This window comes from Aplidium turbinatum, chromosome 4, assembly GCF_918807975.1.
Source record: "Aplidium turbinatum chromosome 4, kaAplTurb1.1, whole genome shotgun sequence".
In the NCBI taxonomy this organism is placed as follows: Eukaryota; Metazoa; Chordata; class Ascidiacea; order Aplousobranchia; family Polyclinidae; genus Aplidium; species Aplidium turbinatum.
Window position 1 is genome coordinate 8,195,773 of NC_137475.1, and position 20,380 is coordinate 8,216,152.

General features: G+C 38.2%; 2 protein-coding genes across 4 annotated transcripts; both read right to left on the reverse strand.

Moving 5' to 3' along the window:
* Positions 1-373: 373 nt before the first annotated feature.
* On the reverse strand, positions 374-6,673 carry LOC145768870 (amine sulfotransferase-like). Its single transcript, XM_082580477.1, has 7 exons — positions 6,472-6,673; positions 5,659-5,769; positions 5,134-5,243; positions 4,730-4,871; positions 4,104-4,219; positions 1,104-1,293; positions 374-477 (listed from the first exon to the last, which is right to left on the reverse strand). The coding sequence occupies exons 1-7, from the start codon at positions 6,671-6,673 to the stop codon at positions 374-376; spliced, it is 975 nt and encodes a 324-aa protein (XP_082436603.1).
* A 5,487-nt stretch (positions 6,674-12,160) lies between these two features.
* On the reverse strand, positions 12,161-20,380 carry LOC145768838 (hematopoietic prostaglandin D synthase-like). 3 transcript variants are annotated; one of them, XM_082580443.1, is made up of 5 exons: positions 20,245-20,380; positions 16,402-16,488; positions 15,656-15,858; positions 13,880-13,969; positions 12,161-13,154 (listed from the first exon to the last, which is right to left on the reverse strand). In XM_082580443.1, the coding sequence occupies exons 2-5, from the start codon at positions 16,472-16,474 to the stop codon at positions 12,987-12,989; spliced, it is 534 nt and encodes a 177-aa protein (XP_082436569.1). In that variant the 5' UTR covers positions 16,475-16,488; positions 20,245-20,380; the 3' UTR covers positions 12,161-12,986. The 3 variants fall into 3 exon arrangements, with proteins under 3 accessions (XP_082436569.1, XP_082436568.1, XP_082436567.1); XM_082580442.1 differs by having other exon boundaries at positions 16,402-16,553; positions 20,245-20,264; XM_082580441.1 differs by lacking the exon at positions 20,245-20,380 and having other exon boundaries at positions 16,402-16,588.

Below are 20,380 nucleotides of genomic sequence, written 5' to 3' on the forward strand. Positions count from 1 at the left end.
AAAGTTTATTTTTCAACAGCTAATTCGTCAGGCTCCAGTAGACTATGTTCACAAATAAAGCAGGCTATTCGGAGGCTGACATCATCAGCTCATTCTTCATTGTTGATATGCTACTAACCACAACACTAAAGAATGTAACGAATATTGCCTACCACGTTATCAGCAACAGCATTGTACAAAAACAACTACGCGATATGGTTGAAATGAATCTTTTGTTAGGGAACATTGCACAACATTATTGTCAACATCAGCATAGGCCTACAACGCGACCGCATTACACCAAAATACCATCAAGAGAAATTGGAAGATACCACAGATACCAAGCAATAAAATCATGCAAGTAAACATTGGTGGACTTAGGTCACACTAATTGTTAAACGAACTTTATATCAGTGTCTTTCAATTTTTTTTCAATGATTTCGTCAATGTGTTCTGACTGGATGACTGTGAAGTAATGCTTCCATTTCCCAATGTACTCTGCAATGTGAAAACGTGGTTATATTAGTGGGTAAATGTTTTCTTTTATATCTTTTGTTTCTTGGTCGAAATGCCATGGAGAAACTCAAAGCACCAACAACCGCACAAACTAAATGATGAAAATAATGTTACAATGCTCAAAGAGGTGCCGGTTCGACACTGTTCAAGAGCGTACGGCTTGTTCTTGACATGGCACCTAATAGCTTGCCTGAAAGTGGACGCAAAAATTTGGCTTCCTAGCCTTTCAGTCAAAATTCAAAATCTTCAAACCACCCGGCGTAAATTAGCGTTACTGAAAATTATCTCTAAGTACCTTAATATGCATGTGCACAAAATTGCAATGTAGGTTTTATATGCAGCCCAAAAGCACTTGCCTACAAATAAGAAGCAGAAACGAAGGTTTGTGAGAGAGAGCAAGCTTAGCTATTGATGAACAGGAATACTGAAATCTCTTGACCAAGACATTTTGTTTATTCTAAAGACTAAACAACGATATCATAAAGCAAAAGCAATTGTGTTTAGGTTTGTTTAGGTTCATATGGTACATTGGAAGTTGTAATGCAAAAGCCTACAAGCGAAACGCTTTGGTGCCCTAGGGATTAAGCAATTTAAGACACTATCTCTACCTGAATTAGGTTGTAAAAGACGATCCAGTATTGGAAGGACATCGGTTAAACTCATGAGACTTCCAGCTCTCTGCCTTTCATATTTTGATGTGGTAGCAACCTTTGTATTCTGAGTGATGTTGTTTAGTCTTTCGTCGCTTAATGAAACGTTTAAAAAATTTGCCAGAGATCTGGTTTGATTCGAAAGATCCTGAAGAAAGTATTTTGTTTTAAAGATTGTGATGAAATATAAAATTTGGCTTCAATTGTCTTCAAGAGTAACAAGAATACAAACAACGGCTGCATAGCCAAAAGATGAAAGTAGTAGCCTATACGAGGTTTGAAGGGCTGCTGGTTCGACACAGTGCCGGTCTCTGGGGTGTGCAAACCGTGCGATCGCACAGGACCCGCAAATTAGGGGGCCCGAAATTTGCTCAGAAAATGCAGTAATTTTGTGATTTTCAATGGAAAAATTCAACAAGTGAATAGCCACAGAAAAATTCAACAAGTGAATAGCCACAAGAAAACATAGCGACTCAACGGGTGCAACTTATTTCGTACCCTGAAAAGATCAAGAAAAAAACAACAGAGCCGAAGTCGCTAATCGGAGTTGCCGCAAATATTTCTAAATTTCTCTCGATCTTTTCAGGGGACGAAATAGGTCGAAATTTGATTTTGTTACTTCGATTTCAGAGTACGAATTTTGCAGGGGACGAAATAGGTTGCATCCAGACTCAACATAGAGACATAGCTTTATTTTCGAAAAATGCCAAAGAAAGCATGATCTTATTCTTTTGCTATGCCACCGGACAGCACCATTTTACAGTGACATTCATACCCATATTTTTGTTGAACATGCTCTCAGAATGCCCCAAATTCAAAGTAATGTTTCAAAAATTTCTGGAGAAGGCCCCCCAGACCCCCGCTCGCTGGGTGTCGCCTTTGGCGATCACGCCGTCAGGCTTCGCCCGCCGACCGTCAAACCACCCCCCTCCCTTTCAAAATACCTACCTACGCTACTGAATTGGATCATTGTCATTGGGGCCCGCAAAGCATATTCCGCACAGGGCCCGAAATACAGGGCCGGAAAAATAAGACCGGCACTGGTTCGATACAGCTCAAAAGCATGTGGCTGTGTCTCTGACACGACACCTAATGACATGTCTGAGGGAAGCCAAAAAGATTTGGCTTTCTTGGCTGCCTTTCACTTTACCCAAACCACCAGACTATCCAGCATTATCTATTCCAGCGCTACTGCTGAGGATTATCTTCAGGCGCCTGAGTTGCTACAAACAAACAACAACACATACACTAGCGTACGCAGGGGGGGGGGGCCATTGGGCCATGGCCCCCCCTTAAGATGTTGTGTGACGTCACGATATTGAGAATGATGCTTTCAGTCTCTTTATGCTTGGGAATGATGCTTTCTGTCTAAAAAAAACTTGCCTAATTGTAAACAAAACTGAATTAAAAGAGCGAGTTTTGCCAATACCAAACATTCAAACATCTCAGCCAGGAATTAGCAACAAGAAAACGTAGAGACTTAGCTTTATTTCCGAAAAAAGCCGAAGAAAACATGATCTTATCCTTTTGCTATGCCACCTGACACCACCATTTTACAGGAATATTCATACCCACATTGTTGTTGAAAATGCTCTCAGAATGCACCAAATTCAAAGTAATTTTTCAAAATTTTCTGGGGGAGGCCCCCCAGACCCCCCACCGCTGGGTGTCGTCTGAGGCGAAAACACCGTCGGGCTTCGCCCGCCGGTCGTCAAACCCACCTTTCCAAATTTCCTGGCTACGCTACCGTTAATGGCCCCCCCCCTTGAGAAAATCCTGCGTACGCCACTGAACACATACCTTTGAACATAGCACTTTACGTTGTTATATGTGTTTTAAGGTATGAAAATGAGGAATAAATGATAACGACGTTAATGTCAACCAAACTTTTTCAATAAATTCTTTTTAATTTGTTAAAAACAAAGATTGGTACAGTTAATTGATATCTAGAAACAAGAGCAAAGCAATAGATGCAAATCAATGTCAAGAAAGCACATTCGCAAAACGTTTCTCAATCTATAGGCTAAGCTGCAAAGAGTAGGCTGCAATCACACACCCTCAATCACACACCCTCAAGTATTTTGTTTGGTCTATTCGTGTTAGCTTAATAAGGTAGTCCAATTAAACATTTAACATAAAAAGAATGGGCGAAGTAGTCTAATCCATACTTGGAAATCGCTTCTGACATTCGACACAGCCAATAGTAAGCATAGCCTACAAAGATTTCAAATAAGGTTTCATGAGGTTTGACCTTATTTAATTAATAGGCTATTAGGCTATTTGGTTATAGGCGAATTCTTCGTAAACAATTCTTCGTAAAGCAATTCTTCGTAAACAATTCTTCGTAAAGCAATTCTTCGTAAACAATTCTTCGTAAAGCAATTCTTCGTAAGCAATTCTTCGTAAAACAATTGTTCGTAAACAGTTGTTGGTGAAATGAAATCCGTAAAAGAATTTTTCGTAAAGCGTTTCTTCGTATACATCAAATCTCCATTGCATGCACGAATAAATGCTTTGGGAAGAATTGTTTTACAAAGAATTAACTTTACGAAGAATTGTTTTACGAAAAATTGCTTACGAAGAATTGCTTTACGAAGAACTGTTTACGAAGAAAACGTCGGACACCAGGCTATTTATAGATGTTTTTCCACAATTGTCTTTTCCTTACCACTTTCTCAAGATTTTTAAAGAAGCTGATACTGCAACAGGCAAACAATGTGAAAATGGTAAACCAGCTTTTTAAGCATAAAATTAATAGGCTGTTAGTAACTGGGCATTTGGATAAAACTCAATTTCATTGTACAACCAAAGTAGTAATTTCGGAAGTCGGTAGTTTATCCAACAACTACTGCTCCAGACACTTAGTTTACATACCAACTAAACATTAACAGAAGGCAACAACACAGATACTTGTGCAAAGCATTCGTTATTCTATTTTGGTTTATAACGATGGCTTACTTTGTTTAAGTCTTCGTAATAGACAAAGCGAACATTTACATCATCTCGATGGGGGTACCATGAAAGTATGTGGTCTGGAAACCATTGCCCTGGGATCATGCTCACAGGAATGTCACCTTTACAAACAAAAGATTAAGATGCATCAGGCAAATCTTTTGCCGACATCTTGGAAATTAAACAAAAGCTTCTTGATTTTCAGATATCAATCTACGTAAAGAACAAACTTTTAAAGCACAGCTTCAGGTTAATTAAAGTGGTTTGGGTTTTTGTCATATATTGTTACAAAACCATGACTTTCAATGGGAATTATAGGCCTATATGTAAAAAAAATTTAGTCTATATACTATAACGTCGTTAGCCATAATTTACATCAAAAACAAACAGGAAACAAGCCCGTAAGGTAACACTTGGGCTGAATTACCAGTCCTGGGAAGATTTTAAAGCAGGATCATGTTTTTCTGAGTATATTTTTTCATTTAAAAGTATGGCACGTGCATTAAAAATAACAGACTATGGACCAATTTTGGTTTTATTAGCCCCCCTGTCTGCCTCCCTCAAATCCCTTGTTCCGCCATTTCCTGTTGCATATTCTCCTGGTACAAAAGTCATGGATTGTATGAGCCCACCTGCGATGACATGGTCAAAGTACTTATCCCATCCTCCGTACACCATGGCTTTTACAGATTGGATCTCTGAGCGCAGGTGCGAACGAAGAAATTTGTACAAAGACAGCATTTGATCTTTTGGGTTACGAAGAACGTACACCACCTTTAGATAAAAAAAGCTATTTAAACACGCAATCAAAACATTATGATTAAATTTCAAAGCTTGTGTTGTTGCAGAGAACATAATAGTGTTGCCCATCTGCTTTTTTTTTCAATTTCAGAAAGTTTTCTTTGACTACATTGCTGAAAATACGCAATAAGCTATTGTACACTTACTCGTACAGTCGTACAGAAGCTTCAGTAAGTAAGATGTTTTTAGATACAGATATTACAAAGAATGTTCAACAAATTAGTAAGCTTATTACCTTTGCATTTGCTTTCTTGATCTTTTCAACATTAATAAGTTCTGCTGGAAGATAGGAAGAAAATATTCGTCGCGATATTGGAAACTTATCGGCAATGGAAAACTTTTCGCCTGAAACGTATTAAACGCTTTTCAATACATTGAGAGTTCTTGCGGGTTTAGGTACACCAAAGGTCTCACATGGAAGGCGTCATTGATCTAACATTGCCTAAAATTTTGCGTAAAAGTATACAATGTGTAACCAGGGACATAACTATGGAGAGGTTGGGGGTAATCCCATAATTTTATTTAGCCCCCAAAAAATTCGGTTTTTAATGCAATTACAACGTTTTAAATACATTGTATTACATGTTGAATTATGTTTCATGAATGTTTTAACTGCATTCAGTAGCTATATTTTCAAACAAACTCTTTATTTCAAATATTAAAATGTTTGGCCACATCAGTTGCATTTGCTCCCTTAAAACTTTCTTTCTGGCTAGATCACTGTGTGTAGCCACTGCGTTCTTCTTGAGCTATCACTCACAAGGTTCCACTTCAAAATATTTGAAGGGGGTGGGAAGATTGCGTGAAAATTCAGCTGTTTCTTCCTCTGCGTATAAGATTTTTCGTATGAGTTCCGTAGTCCAAAGCATGCCTGTAATGAAAAGATGTTTTGGGTTATATTCTAAATAAGATTAACTTAGACCAAATTGCTATTAGCTTATTGCATACAAAGATTAACATTTTTAGAAACACTAAAAATTGCTTGTCAAGCCTGGTCTATGTGTCGTTACCCAACCGATGGGACAACAACTATTCTTTATCCCTACAATAAAATCTGTTTTAGTATAAGAATTTTAATTAGTTTAAATGTAATTGAAACAAGAAATCGCTTTTTATCTGATTTAAACTTTAAAATAAATTGCTGATTAACGTAGCCAACCAATCAAAAGCATTACTTCTCTTGGCCTCTTTTTCCCATCAGACTAGAAAAGACTAAATTGCAAGCAGAGTTCAACTACATCTAAAAACTTGGTGGAATATCTGGTAGGCTTTTACTAATACTATCGACTAGCAGGAAGTTGCAGATCACATTTAGAAAATGTCATGCGCTTCTTCCTACCAATAGCCTACTTGATTGTAGGCTATTTGCATGTTGACGTTGAATCCATGTAAAAAATGGTTGATTTGCTGTCTGGAAGTAGACTGTGCAGGATTACAAATGTTATTTTCTAGTCTCAAACGTCAGAATTCAATGTTAAATCTCATTCCAAATGAGTGTACAAAATATGAGACACAATACGAAACAACAAATAGGGTCAGGATTGTATGAAATAGTTAACAGTGGGTTACTCACTTGATTCGGGGTAAGATATTACAAATACATCTCCAGATTTCGGGTTCCAGTTATCGTAGCAATACTTGGCAACCGCAGTAGAAGTTTTGGCAATGAAATTAAAGTCTTTTCTTTTAACTGACCTATGGTCTTTCAGAATTCGGTTTAATGTTGATATTTCTTCAGATGAAAGAAAATCAATGCAGGCATCCAAGTCCACCATTTTCACAAGCTTAAGTTCTAGATTTTGTTATATAAATATCAGCTTATCGGCTATCGGTTAGGCCTACCCGATAATAGGTTACAGTTTTAGCCCAAGCAAAAAAATTGTTAAATAGCTTCAAAAATAAATTTTGATTTGAGAATAGCCTAGCGTTTTAGATGGTTTTAGTCTTATCCAGACTTATACCCGATAGTTGAAGAATTAGATTTTACAGTGTAAATTAAGTGAACGGTAAGGCAAGGAGATCAGTCTTTGTATCCACCTCCAGGCATGACAGTATGTAAAACCTCTTTAGAAGCTTATTTGTGACAGCTTTGCATGTCTGTAGAGGCTTTAAACACGCAGTCTCGGTCACACAAACTGACGGAGTGATGTTCCAGCTTGTTGTAGTATCATTATTTGTATATTATTCCATCGACGAAGCGCCGCTGAATGGTAACCTCTTTAAAGTGATTTTGTCAGCTACGAAGGACCCTTGTAGGCTATCTGCTACTATAATTTTCTGGTTTTTTTAGTTTGGCCAACAGTAACCTGTTCTACAGCAAATCGAACAAAAATCCTACCCTTCAAATGCAAATCAGGTCCTCAAACTGTCAAAGTTCTGCACAGAGATAACAGAACTAAATTAAGACTTCTTCTGGTTGCAAACCCTACATCAGCTAACATATAACGTGCTTTAAATCATACAATAAGTGTTTACAGTGAAATCCCATATGTTCTTTTGCAAGGACATAAAGATAAGTAGCCTATGTCAACTGCAGCATAAGGTCAAAATTTATGTTTTTCTCGGTTGATTGCTTTTATGATCGATTGTTTGGAAATCACTTTATTTGATTGCTTTTTACATAATTACATTTTTCTTTTTTTTTAAATTTACGCACCTTCATCGATTACAAACTAATCAAAATGAGATTGAAACCGACAATGTATTCCGACTACAATCTCTAGGGCAGCGGTTCTCAACCGGGAGTCCGTGAAAGTTTCCGAGTTTGCAGCATGATTGATAAATTATGAAATTTAAAAATTGGTTGTGCTTTAGCCTATTTGTGTATTACAATGATTTTCAAACTGTATATCGCAACGCACTGGTGCGTAGTATTGAAATTTTAAATGACATCGCACTGAAGTTTGGTTTCTTAACAAAAAAATTATATATATGAGTTAAATCTTTTAATAAGGCCACGTTCAACTTAATTTTTTTGAGACAACAGATTGATTAATTATTGATCAATGCTTAACTTAGACTGCTGAGTAACGTTTGCATTTTTAACAGCACTCACAGTTTTGCCATTCCATGACTGTGATTACAACGAATTAATATTAATTAAACATGAAAAAAGGAAGAAATTCTTCGCAACGGTCACAAAAATCCAATTAGTTTTTAATAAAATTTATAGAAAAACATTAAATCAACATATAGATTACTGAGTTTTGATCCTGTGTGGTGTGTGTCAACATCAGCTACTGCTCATAACATTAACTTCGTCAATGTCATCATGTAGCCACCAGATTGATGATATCGTTTTACATCGTCAACGTTTTGAAAACTAGACTCTTTCATTTTCAGTGTTAGGCTATATTATTAGGGCTAAATGTTGACGAAGATAGTCTAGTTATCAAAATCTTTGCTAAACATGAGTTTAGTACAGTATCTACATTTTGGGCTCTAATGTTTCAATCAGACTAACTAGCAGTGGCGACTGGTGCTGTTTGTGAGCAGTGGGGTTGCAAACGACTTCGCGGAGGTGTGGGGGATCTCTCCCCCAGAAAAATTGCATTAAATTTGGAGCGTTCTGAGCATGTTTTTACCCCAAATTTTAAAAAAATGCATTCAAACTTGTTGAAAAGTTGATGTATTCCCAAGCTGTATTTTAAAAAAACTAACAGTAGGCTATTTTATGAAAAAGACAATGAAGTTGCATATCAGAAATCTTTTCAAGATTATGCACGGAGTAGAATAAAGATATGAGTCAAAAAATTTACGGACATTCAGCTTCGAAAACTGTATTCTTGAGGTCAATTATCTTTCTGAGCAAAAAAGCACGATTTCTCAAATGGGTAGACAAGAGCCGTGGCGAGTTGACGAGAAACCAGATGTGCGTATGAAGCAGCTTAAACGTTTTAGGAAAATATATGAAGACAAGCTGATTTTATTTAAACAAAGAGAATGTTTGTAACAGCTCTACTTCAACGAACGAAGACACGGCAAGACGAACTGGAAGCCACTTTAGGGAACGTTCAAATATTACGTAACGCCTTCGAGGGGGAGGGGGATTTATGCAAAGCGTTACGTTAGCGTCACATCGGGGGGGAGGGGGTTCAAGCAAAACGTTACGTAACGTTTTCGAGTACGAAATGGTAGTTTTTTGTGCTGAATTCGTAGTGAAAAAGCGTTACATGGGGGAGGGGGGATTGAAAAAAGCGTTACGTTGGCGTTACATGGGGGAGGGGGGGGTCAAAAATTCGGAAAAAAAGCGTTACGTAATATTTGAACGTTCCCTTAACATGAATAAATTCTGCCACAGCAACTGAAACCTCGAACCAACCAGAAGCTACGTTGTTCGTGACGTGGAGTGGCTATACCGTCATTGTGACCCTTTTGGCACTCAGACTGAGTTAATCTTTGTTTTGAACTTTTTTTGGTTTAATTTAATTACAGAAGAAAAAATAAAGTATGGCAGGGGTGGGAATCGATACCACATCATCGAAAGAACTACTATACCCTCACCCGTGACGCCATGCTGTCGACGGCGAAACCTTCACTTTAATTAACTTTCCATCATCTGCTTTTCACGTCAAAAAAAACGCAGCTCACGATTGGTTCGAGGTTTCAATGGCTGTGGCAGAATGTTTTCATGTAAAAGTGGCTTCCCATTGGAGCAACGCACTTCTACCCATTTAGCGAATGTAATGATTTGTTTATTGTCTGACAACAATCCTTCAACGGAAAGTGAATATAACGCACTGACAACATCGGTGGATTAGCTTCGGCATCCAGAAGTATGGTTTGTGAAGCCAGCAAGATTTAGTTTCCAACTACAGGGGCTCTATCCACTTTTAGAATTCGGGGGGGGGTGATTTTTGGACAGTGGGCTAAAATCGTCATAGGCTAGTCATTTCAACTTCTGGGGGCTACGCCCCCCAGACCCCCCATTGCAGCATCAGCTTCTTTCTGATCGAAGCATAGGGTTTCCAAATCGTTTCACAAAGTATGTTTCGGAAAGGGCATTTTTGGGTAAGCAAACTGGTAGTCACTTAACAAGAAATATTTCTCGCACTGCAAATGAAAACTCGAACCAATCATAAACTACGTTTTTCGTGACGTGAAAAAGGGCGAAAAGAAGATGATACAAAGCAAATCAAGTGCTGGATTTTCTATCAGCTGTTTGTTTGTTTGTTTATTTGTTTTTCATATTTTTACCCTGCATTGCGAGAAAGCGGACTTGAGCGCTATGCATCGGCGTAGGCCTTCTGACGTATACCTGACCCACGCTGCAGCCGACGGCAATGTCTGTTTCCGGTTGTCTACTCTACTTATGACTTAAATTTGGTACTACATTACTCGAAATCGATCACTGAGTAGCCTAGAGGCAATTATACTCATAGTGAAGTTTCTTCCCCAGAGAAACAACAGCAAGTGCGGGGGGGGGGGGGGGGGGGTGGAGTCGAACATGCAGGCTCTCGACTGCGAGCCCAACGCGCTAACCACTCGGCCACTGCTGCCGACTAAGTTGGCAACTGGTTGGCTTTTTAGGGGTTAGGGTTAGAAAGTAGTCATTTCATTGACGTGGGTTCGACTGCTATTGCTCTTTTTTCTTCTGTAATTACCAAATAAATTTCAAAGCAAAGATTAACTCTCTGGCTAAGTGCGAGGAAGTCACAATTGGACGGTAGCCTCTTATAACATGTTCTGATTGGTTGGCGGTGTCATTCTAGTCATTTGCAGTGGCAGAATTTTTTCTTGTTAAAGTGGCTACCAAGCAAGCTAAGTTAAAACACAATGTAAACGCCTGGCTTGTAGTTCAGGGTTGCCAAACCAAAAAATCATATTGAAATGAAATATCTATTCATATTGATAAAAAATTCAAAATGTGCCAACAACGAAAATATATTTTTCAAAATTTGATTAATAAAATAGCACAAAACCTTTTCAAAGCCAAATGAGTGGGGGGGTGATTTTGCATTGATCACCCCCCCACTGCAATTAGTGGGGGGGGTGATCACCCCCCTCACCCCCCCTTGGATAGAGCCCATGTCCAACTAGACTTTCGCGTTCAAAACATAACAATTTCAGTTAACAAAGATTTGCAATGCACCAAAAATGAAACTGATCAATGCAATTATCTCTAGTAGTCAAAGAAAATTAAAACTAGAAATACTTTTACTGATTTAGACATTGTAATTTGTTTACTTGCTGCAGCATTGGCATTCTATCAACGAAGAAGATAGAATGTTCTCTGAATGATAGAAGAATCTCCATTCAGCGGCACCTAATGGATGGAATAATTTCCTGGCAACAAGACTTCAACAATCGGAAACTTCACTCTGCCAATCTCGGTGACCGGGCCTGCGTCAGTGATTCCAAGCCTCTACAAGTATGCGAAACTGCCATGATTAAGCTCTGCAAGAAGATTTCCCAGTCCGAGTATAAAGATTCAATCAATCAAGATCGTCAAAAATCGGAAGGACTTTGGTATTTACGGAGTCCGTGCTAAGTTTTGCAAAGCTGGGTAGCTCATTACTCTCGGGGTGTGCGCTTGGGCAACGCATTTTCAGGACTGCTCTCCATTCAGCGGCACCTAGTGAATGGAATAATTCCCCAGGAACAACACTTCAACAATCGGAAAAATTCACTCTACCAATCTCGGTAACCGATCCTGCGTCGAGCCTCTACATCAAGTATGCGAAACTACCGGGAATAACCAATCAAGGCTTTGTCAGTCCGAGGATAAAGATTCAAAACCAACTAACCAAGTTTTGATCCTACTGCGCAGTTCTGTTTTAACCAATGCCTCAGATGAGACTTTAGAGTATGGGTTTTACTGCTTCCTTCTTCGGCGACCCTCTATTCCTAATAATAATAAGTCAGTAACCTCTCATCTGCCAAAGTGAACAAAAGGTGGACAATTATAGAGCATGTGGAATCACTTTTGGGGACCCCGTTAAGAACCACTGGTTTTAAATTTAATCTTACATACAAACTTTTTCAAAACAGTCTTTATGATAAAAAAAAAACTTATGAAACGCTAGTCAGATAAAGATTAGGTGCGTTTTTACCATGTTTTTTTTCTACAGGGATCCACGTTTGTCAGACCCACATAAAATTAAATTGTCGGCTAAGAGCTTTAAAATAGCAATGACTTCCAAGGCTTCTTATTTAATCTAGAAGCTCAAATCACAAAGTTAGGAGTTTCGGTAGAAGCTTCCACTAGAATTAGGCTAAGCTCTGTTTTCTACACAGCATAGCAAGCAGCCATTTGTAAAGCATGATCGTTTAATGCATTATTTCATCCAATTGCACATGATGGTTTGCAATCAAACGTTTTAGCATATACTTGGGTGTGCGAGAGACAGGCTGCATATGATTCAGTTCAGTATGCATATGATACGACAAACGAAATAGCTTCAATGTTAAAGGACAATCGTTCAACTCTTGAGGTGCACGACGATGGAAGTAGGTTCGATACCATTTGAGAGAACGTAGCTGCGCCTTGTCCAGATAGTTAATGGCATGCCAATAAAGTGCAATAAAATGTACCAATATTCAATGACATGCCAAAATGAAAAAATGCTAGCATTTTGGTAGCAGCTGACCCGGTGACAGTGGTTTTTAGGTTCCAGCTGTCGGTTATGCGGCATAAGATTACGTTGTAACATACTTGCACTGCAGCCTATTCACATTGTACGGAAGTTTCCACAATACAAATACACAATGTTACTACAGTTGACATTAGATATATGTTGTTGCATTTGAAAGCGCACTTCATTAAGAGCGCGTTAACTGGGAGTCCCCTAACGAAGTACTAACGAGCGATGTAAGCAGACAGCAAAGATTAAATTGATTAACTTTGGCAGTCTCGGTGACCCGGTCTGCGCCAGCGCACAGCAGTAATTTAAAGCCTTTGGAAATATTGTATGCGAAACTACCTGGGTTCACCTTCCAGATTAGAGAGTCTTTTGTAGGCTAAGAAAAAAGATTCGTGAAACAAAATCAAAATTCCTATAACAGAAAACTGTTTCAAATACCATTTCATCGTTACAAAATTGAGTTAATTAAAGCGACTTAAATTTTGGGACTGAATGTCGAATATCTTTACCACAACGATTTTGGCCGTTTTTCTATCCAAGCAGCGATGTTTGGACGCTTTGCAACTCTCTCTTCTAATTCCTTCAACTTCGGATATGGGGCCATAAAATCGGGCTTGAATTGTTCAAACCTTTTCGCAAAGTTCATTACAGCAATGTCGCCGTAAGAGAATTTCTAAAAGAAAATCAAATATTAACACCTTTGATACTTAAACAACATCGGAACAACAACCAATCAGTATTATTAACCGAAGAAAATTTTAAGTAGAAAAACCTAAATTGCAGTAGCCTTTATTTCTTTGAAAATGAGAGGAAGAATTTATACTAGTTGTGTGAGATCTGCAATGCTATACGGAAGTGAGACATGGTGCTTACGGGAAAACGAATTAGCGAATTTAAGATAACTGAGAGAGCGATGGTGAGAGCAATGTGTGGTGTGAAGCTGATGGACAAAAGAAATACTGAAGAACTTATGAACTTGCTTGGGTTGAATGAGAATGTTGATAAGTTGGCGAAAGCGAATGGAGTAAGGTGGTATAGGCATGTTTTGGGAAGGGATGAAGATGAAGTTTTGAGAAGAGCGCTGGAGTTGCAAGCGGAGGGTCGTAGAAAACAAGGAAGACCCAAGAAAACGTGGAAAAAACAAGTTAATGAGAAAAGCAGTAAGGTGGGCTTGAAAAGAGAGGACGCGTTAGACAGATCGATGTGGAGGCAGGGTGTGAAGGCGATTGCGGCACTTGGAGGTGAATCCGGCCATCCTCGGTAACGAGGACATCACCGGATTAAAACTGGACTACTACTACTAAGCTAAATTAAAAGAATTTAACAGCGCGTGGTTCACTTCAATTGAAGTTCTTTCACGTCACCAAGCTTGAATGCATGCTGTGGCGATTATCTCACCTTTCCGGCCAAATATGGTTCCGCTTCTGTCTTCTCAGCAAACTTTTTTTCAAACTTGGCAAATGCTGGACATACTTTTGTTTCAAATCGCTGAAAAGCATCATCAGTAAGGAAAGTTAGGTAACATAACAAGATATATATAACATTTATTTAAAAATGAAACAAAACACAAACAAAATTAAACGGAAGTTTTTTATTTCTATAGAACAATTAATTGATCTCCTTACAAAAAGTTTCTCAAATATATACGATATGACGAGGGAGGTGATGAACACATCTTTCGTTCACTAAATGGTTTGTGTCTTGATTAGAAGAGTAGTAGTAGTAGTCCAGTTTTAATCCGGTGATGTCCCCGTTACCGAGGGTGGCCGGATTCACCTCCAAATGCCGCAATCGCCTTCACATCCTGCCTCCACATCGATCTGTCTAACGCGTCCTCTCTTGTTAAGCCCACCTTGCTGCTTTCTTCCTCAACTTGCCTTTTCCACGTTTTCTTGGGTCTTCCTTGTTTTCTACGACCCTCCACTCGCAACTCCAGCGCTCTTCTCAAAACATCATCCTCATCCCTTCTCAAAACATGCCCATACCACCTTACTCCATTTGCTTTCGCCAACTTTTTCATCAACATTTCAATTAACCCAAGAAAGTTCATAAGTTCTTCAGTATTTCTTTTGTCCATCAGCTTCACACCAGACATTGCTCTCACCATCGCTCTCTCAGTTCTTCTTAAAATCGCCAAATCGTTTTCCCGTAAGCACCATGTCTCACTTCCGTACAGCATTGCAGATCTCACACAACTAGTATAAATTCTTCCTCTTCAAGAACAAAATTAAAACACAATTTCCGACCACTAATGGTCGGAACAGTTTCACAGCCCAAGATATCGATACGTCTGATGTGAGATGATAGCAGTACATGGTTCCAGAATACAACAGTCAAAAAATACTTCACGAGTGGTCGTGGTCGCTTAAAAATGTTCCACAATGGAAGTTACATAGTTTTGCCAACACCAAAATTAAATTTAATCTTTCTCACCAGTTTCCAAACCAAGCACCTTTCTCATATTAACCATTCTGTGTCAAAATTGGTTTACGCATTCAATGCAACGGAGTTTATGTACGCTAATGTATAATAATAGTCTACGACTCGTCTATACCACAAAGCACTGGCCTATAAAGTAAATCAAGCAGCAGAGTTAAAACTAAATGGAAAAACATGAAGAACATCTACTTGATTATATTTTTTAAAACATTCCCTGTAGCTCCATGTCAGCTAGCGAAATTTTGTTGAATTTAGGTCAGTTTTGATTGAAAGGATAGAAGATGCCCCTTTAAACAAACTAGGCTACTGTACGCTTATACGTAAAAATTCTACGATAGCTGTGCAGTTTGGTGTATAAGAGGAAATTATTTTTCATTCGGCCTTGATTGATAGTAGACTAGTTGAGGTGGTTGTAACTAGAAAGGCAGCGCAACAATGAGGCCCAACAGGCCAAAACATTACAAAGTGATCGATATTCATTCTGGTCAACTTCCAAATTCCAACGCATATTTTTATTTTACAACTTTGAAAATTCTGAGATTTGTTCGGTTGATCATCGCTTCTTTATGCCAATGGTACTGCTAATTTGCATTCATCAAATGCTGGCATTTGCACAACAATCTAACCTCTTAGTGTAATTTATTAAGTTAAGAATCGATTTCGCTATAGTAATAGTTAACGAATGTAAATGGTTAACTTTATATTATGCTAATTAAGGAAACTTTTTAGACTTACCTCTTTTCTTTCTTCTTCAGTTAAACGGGGAAAGCGAGCAGCCACTTCTGTTAATGTCTCCAGCACCATGTCGGCATAAGCTTTCTCTAGAGATGTTTCTGGTTCTAAATTGAACTCCCTAGCCAAGTAACGCACAATGGAACAAGACTGTGGCAAAGGATTTCCATCTATTTCCAAGACTGGAATCTGACCAAATGGAGTGTCTGTAATAAAACATTTTATCGATTTATTTCTGTGATGTGCTATTTTGTTGCTAAACAAGTCGTTTTAGCCAATTGATCAAGTCAGTCGAGCTTACTGACAAAATGTTGGAAATCAAGCTGACTGTAATTGGTAACATCTTGTGGTAGCCTAGCATGTAATCACCAGAAGAACGCAGGTTTTTTTAATATAAGTAATCCACATTCACATAGTGCTTCCATTTTCAATGGAAGATGATATACTATATGAAGCAGCACTTTGGTCTTGAAAATCACTGAAAAGCAGATGGAAAGATGACAAAATAAACATTAAATGACAGGGAGTTGAGCAGCAATCTTTTGGATTCGACGTCCAATGTTCTATCACTAGTTCACAAAACCAAAACAATTAAAATTGCTGAACTAAAACAACAAATTTATGTAGCCATGATCTGGATAATATTATGCTGAAAAAATTTGCTAACTTTTTTCATTTCAATAAAGAGGAGATTCAGTTTTAAGCGTTTTTAAATAAAAAGTCAAAAACAGATGCATAAACTACTTTACTTGGTTTATATGCTGGCCAGTTGTCCATCTCAATTCTGAAATCTTCGTACTCAATTCCACCTTCAGCAAACATGTAGCGGATAAGCTCTGCACGGCCAATTGCATTGAAGTAAATCAATTTGTAAGATGGCATGTTGCAATATTTCCAGCTACTACGTTGTTTATAAAAAAAATAAGCAATGATAGTTTAATCTACACCAAAAATTGATAAAAATATTTCACAGGGCTTCTGAAAGTCAAACTGCAAGTAGGCTACCATAAAAAAAATGCTTAAATTTTAATCAAATATTTCTTCAAAAAAAAACCTTCATTATTATGTTTATTTTGTACTGACGTGTGAGATAATTACACAGTAAACGAAAGTTTTTATTTTTCAGAGATGTTTCAATAATTTTAGGGCACTAAATATGAATATGGCAGTATTTTGTCAAACTTGCTAAAGTTTTTGAGATTCTGTATTTATATATGTTTTATTATATTATAAATAGCCTGCCTGATAACCGCATAGATAATGGTTTAAGAGTAAAAAAACCGACATATCCTATAGGTAGTGAAGTAGCTACAACACAAAGCTGTATCTTGTTACCTCAATAACTAAGTCTATTGGAACAATCCCATTATATGCCAGAATGTAACAATCATTATGTAAAGTGTAATGGACGTTGCTCGTTAGCATGCCTGCTCATATACAGTCGTCGATGGGACGACAACACTTCTGGGCGTGATTAATATGATTATGGGCCATAATTTATGGCTAGAGGTGATCAGGACACATTAGTCCTCGCTATTGATTTTTTTATGGCAGTGGCTATTTGACCGGCGCCGGTCTTTGAATCTGAAACACTATTTGACCGGTCATGACGTCACTCTATAGGCACTTCTTTCTTTTTCTCTTTCAAAGCAAAAGACGAGAAGAGTGCGTATATAACTTGTAAACTTGACGATTATCTTCAACTGATTGGATGGCGCGTGGGTTACGTCTCTGGTTGGTGTTTCAGAGGGTATGAGTTCGATACTTCGCGGAAGCGTCTTTTTTTAATTTTTAACTAAATTTTGACCCGAAGTGACTCAATCGTTAGGCTGCTGCATTTTTGTGGTCAATTTTTATTTTCGGAAGCCTACAGCCCAATTTTTTATGTTTTTTCAACTATGAGTAATAAAGTCAGAGTTTTTTAATTTTCTTGAATTTGAGAATTTCTCTGGATAATTTTCCGATCGTCATAAGAGGATGTGACCGTGTTTTCCGATCACGGAAAACATCGTGTTCGGAAAACATCGTTTTTCCGAACGACGCATTACATTTTTGCGTCGTTCGGCAAACACGGTCACATCCTCTTATGACGAACGGAAAATTATCCAGAGAAATTCTCAAAAGACATAAAAAATTGGGCTGTAGGCTTCCGAAAATAAAAATTGACTACAAAAATGCAGCAGCCTAACGATTGAGTCACTTCGGGTCAAAATTTAGTTAAAAATTAAAAAAAAAACGCTTCCGCGAAGTATCGAACTCATTCCCTCTGAAACACCAACCAGAGACGTAACCCACGCGCCATCTAATCAGTTGAAGATAATCGTCAAGTTTACAAGTTATATACGCACTCTTCTCGTCTTTTGCTTTGAAAGAGAAAAAGAAAGAAGTGCCTATAGAGTGACGTCATGACCGGTCAAATAGTGTTTCAGATTCAAAGACCGGCGCCGGTCAAATAGCCACTGCCTTTTTTTATTGATTCAAACATAACAAACTTGACGTTGGATCGAATCCAGGTAACAGGAGCACCAAATGACAAACACCGGAATGACTGACAATCCCACCACCAGAATTAACACAATGCTCTGTCATCCTACATTGCCAACTTAACTTTAATCAATCAAGTTTATTTCGGCATAGCTCCACATTCATTTTCAATGTACACATCAGGAGATATAACAAATAGCCAGAGATGTACGTATGCGCCGCAAATTCTACGCCGCATACATGCGGCGTAGACTTTTGTTTGCGCTAACGCTTGCGGCCACATTTTTTTGGATAGTTTGCGCTTGAGGATGCGCCGTAAAGTTTTCGCGGTTTTTTAGCGCATAGCGTCAACGCATACTTTTTAATGTCTTAGTTGTTGTTTGCAATTTTTTTTGTCAAACTGTGAAATGTTGACGTCTTGCAATTGCCCATTGTTCTAGTGTTGTGTCACAGTGTCATCTATTGTTCAGTCAGCTGGAGTTTGTTTGTATATCGCACTACTGCCTTTGATGCTAGAGTCCCACGTGGAGACTGAAGTCTTGCAAAAAAAAAGAAAGAATTAGTCAAAACAACTTAGGCCTACTGCGAAATTACTTAGTAAATTACGGGTCAGAACAAGAATGTAATGTAAGCAAGCAAGTAGGTAGGTTGGTAATGTCGCTCCATGTAAAATGTAAACAATGACTTGGCTTCGTAGTGTGAAGTTTTTTTAGTAAAGCAGTGTTGAAGGCGTTTGTAAGCAATTGTGAGCACTTTAATTTATATTAGTTAAGTCTTGCATTTTGGGGCAAATCAGAAACTTCTCAGGCAATGAGCAGTGCAGCCTATGTATCTAAACAAACTCAAATATTTGGTTTCCGACCGTGATTGCTTGCATGATGTTGTACTCTGTATGTTATATGTAGTACATTACTTTGCCTTTGCCGGTTATTCTTGTTGTAGGCTATGTAGCGTAGTAATGTGTAGGCCTACATACAGTAGGCTATCAAGCTAAGGTAATTTTTACTTGACAATTTATACATTCTGATGAGTATAATAAGTATGTAATTATAGCCTATATGTTTTGTAACTTGATGAGCAGTTTAGCAAAACATGCATCCAGGGGCCAATTGTGAGAGGCTTTTGAGTAGCCTACTGCTAATAACACTAGTAATGCTAACTATCCCTGAATGCTAATAACAAAGAGTTGTGCAGTTCAGAATCTAAACTTGCTTATGTCCGGCAGTTTTGTCTTCCATTAACCCACTTTTTAAAAATCTTATCAAAAAAAAGCATAGAGCTTACTGAGAGAATTATGGCATTAAAAGCAACATTAGTCTTATTCAAACGGAATCATTTTAAAAATAGTGTTTTTTATAATGGATTTTTAGGGAGCGACAGTTAGTATATTACTAGGAGCGACAGTCAGTATAATACTGGAATTTTCTTGATAGGCATATGGTACAGTTTCTTACACTACACTATTATATTCAGGAAATAAATTATGGTAATACTAATCTCCAAGTGAAATGGAGCATAATACAAATCCATGGCCCTACATGGAAAAGTATTTTAAGCTCTCTTCTTCGAAAGGCAAAAACTTATATTTTCAATGCCAGATGTGCCTTGCGGCCAAAAAGATAATTTCTTGTAACGAGAAATCGCGAAGTGGCTTGAAAAGTGTGTTGTTTCGAGTGGTTTATACCGTGTGAATGTTTGGCACCTAGCAAACAAAATGAGTTTGCGCTAGAGTATGCGCTAACGCTGGCGCCGCCAACTTTTTTTACAAGTTGCGTTGACGCATGCGGCGTATAGTGTTTCGAACGTTTGCGTTTGCGCTGACGGCGTCAATATTTTTTGTATGTGCGTACATCACTGCAAATAGCTTTTTTTTATATGGAAACTACACCATGGAGACACCGAAAAAAACCATGCGGTTATCTAAGTTCACACATTAAGAGTTCTTTTTGAGTGAGAAAAAGACCAAAAAAATGAGTCAGAAATCATGGTTGTAGTTACTCAAAAAGGGCCCTAGTCTTGGTTGAAAGTCCAAATGCTTACAGTATGTTTTGGGGTTTCAACTTTTCACTATAGTTCTTTTCAGTTGCAGCAATTGAAACATTGCTTACCCTTAAATGCTTAGAAATAAAGCCGAACTGGCGAGCCCAGCCTCATGGGCGAAACACGGCGTCTATCGCTGTCATTTCTTGCTGCAATGGGCGGCCGAGAAACATATGAATCACTTCTGTTGCTGAAGGTGGATGC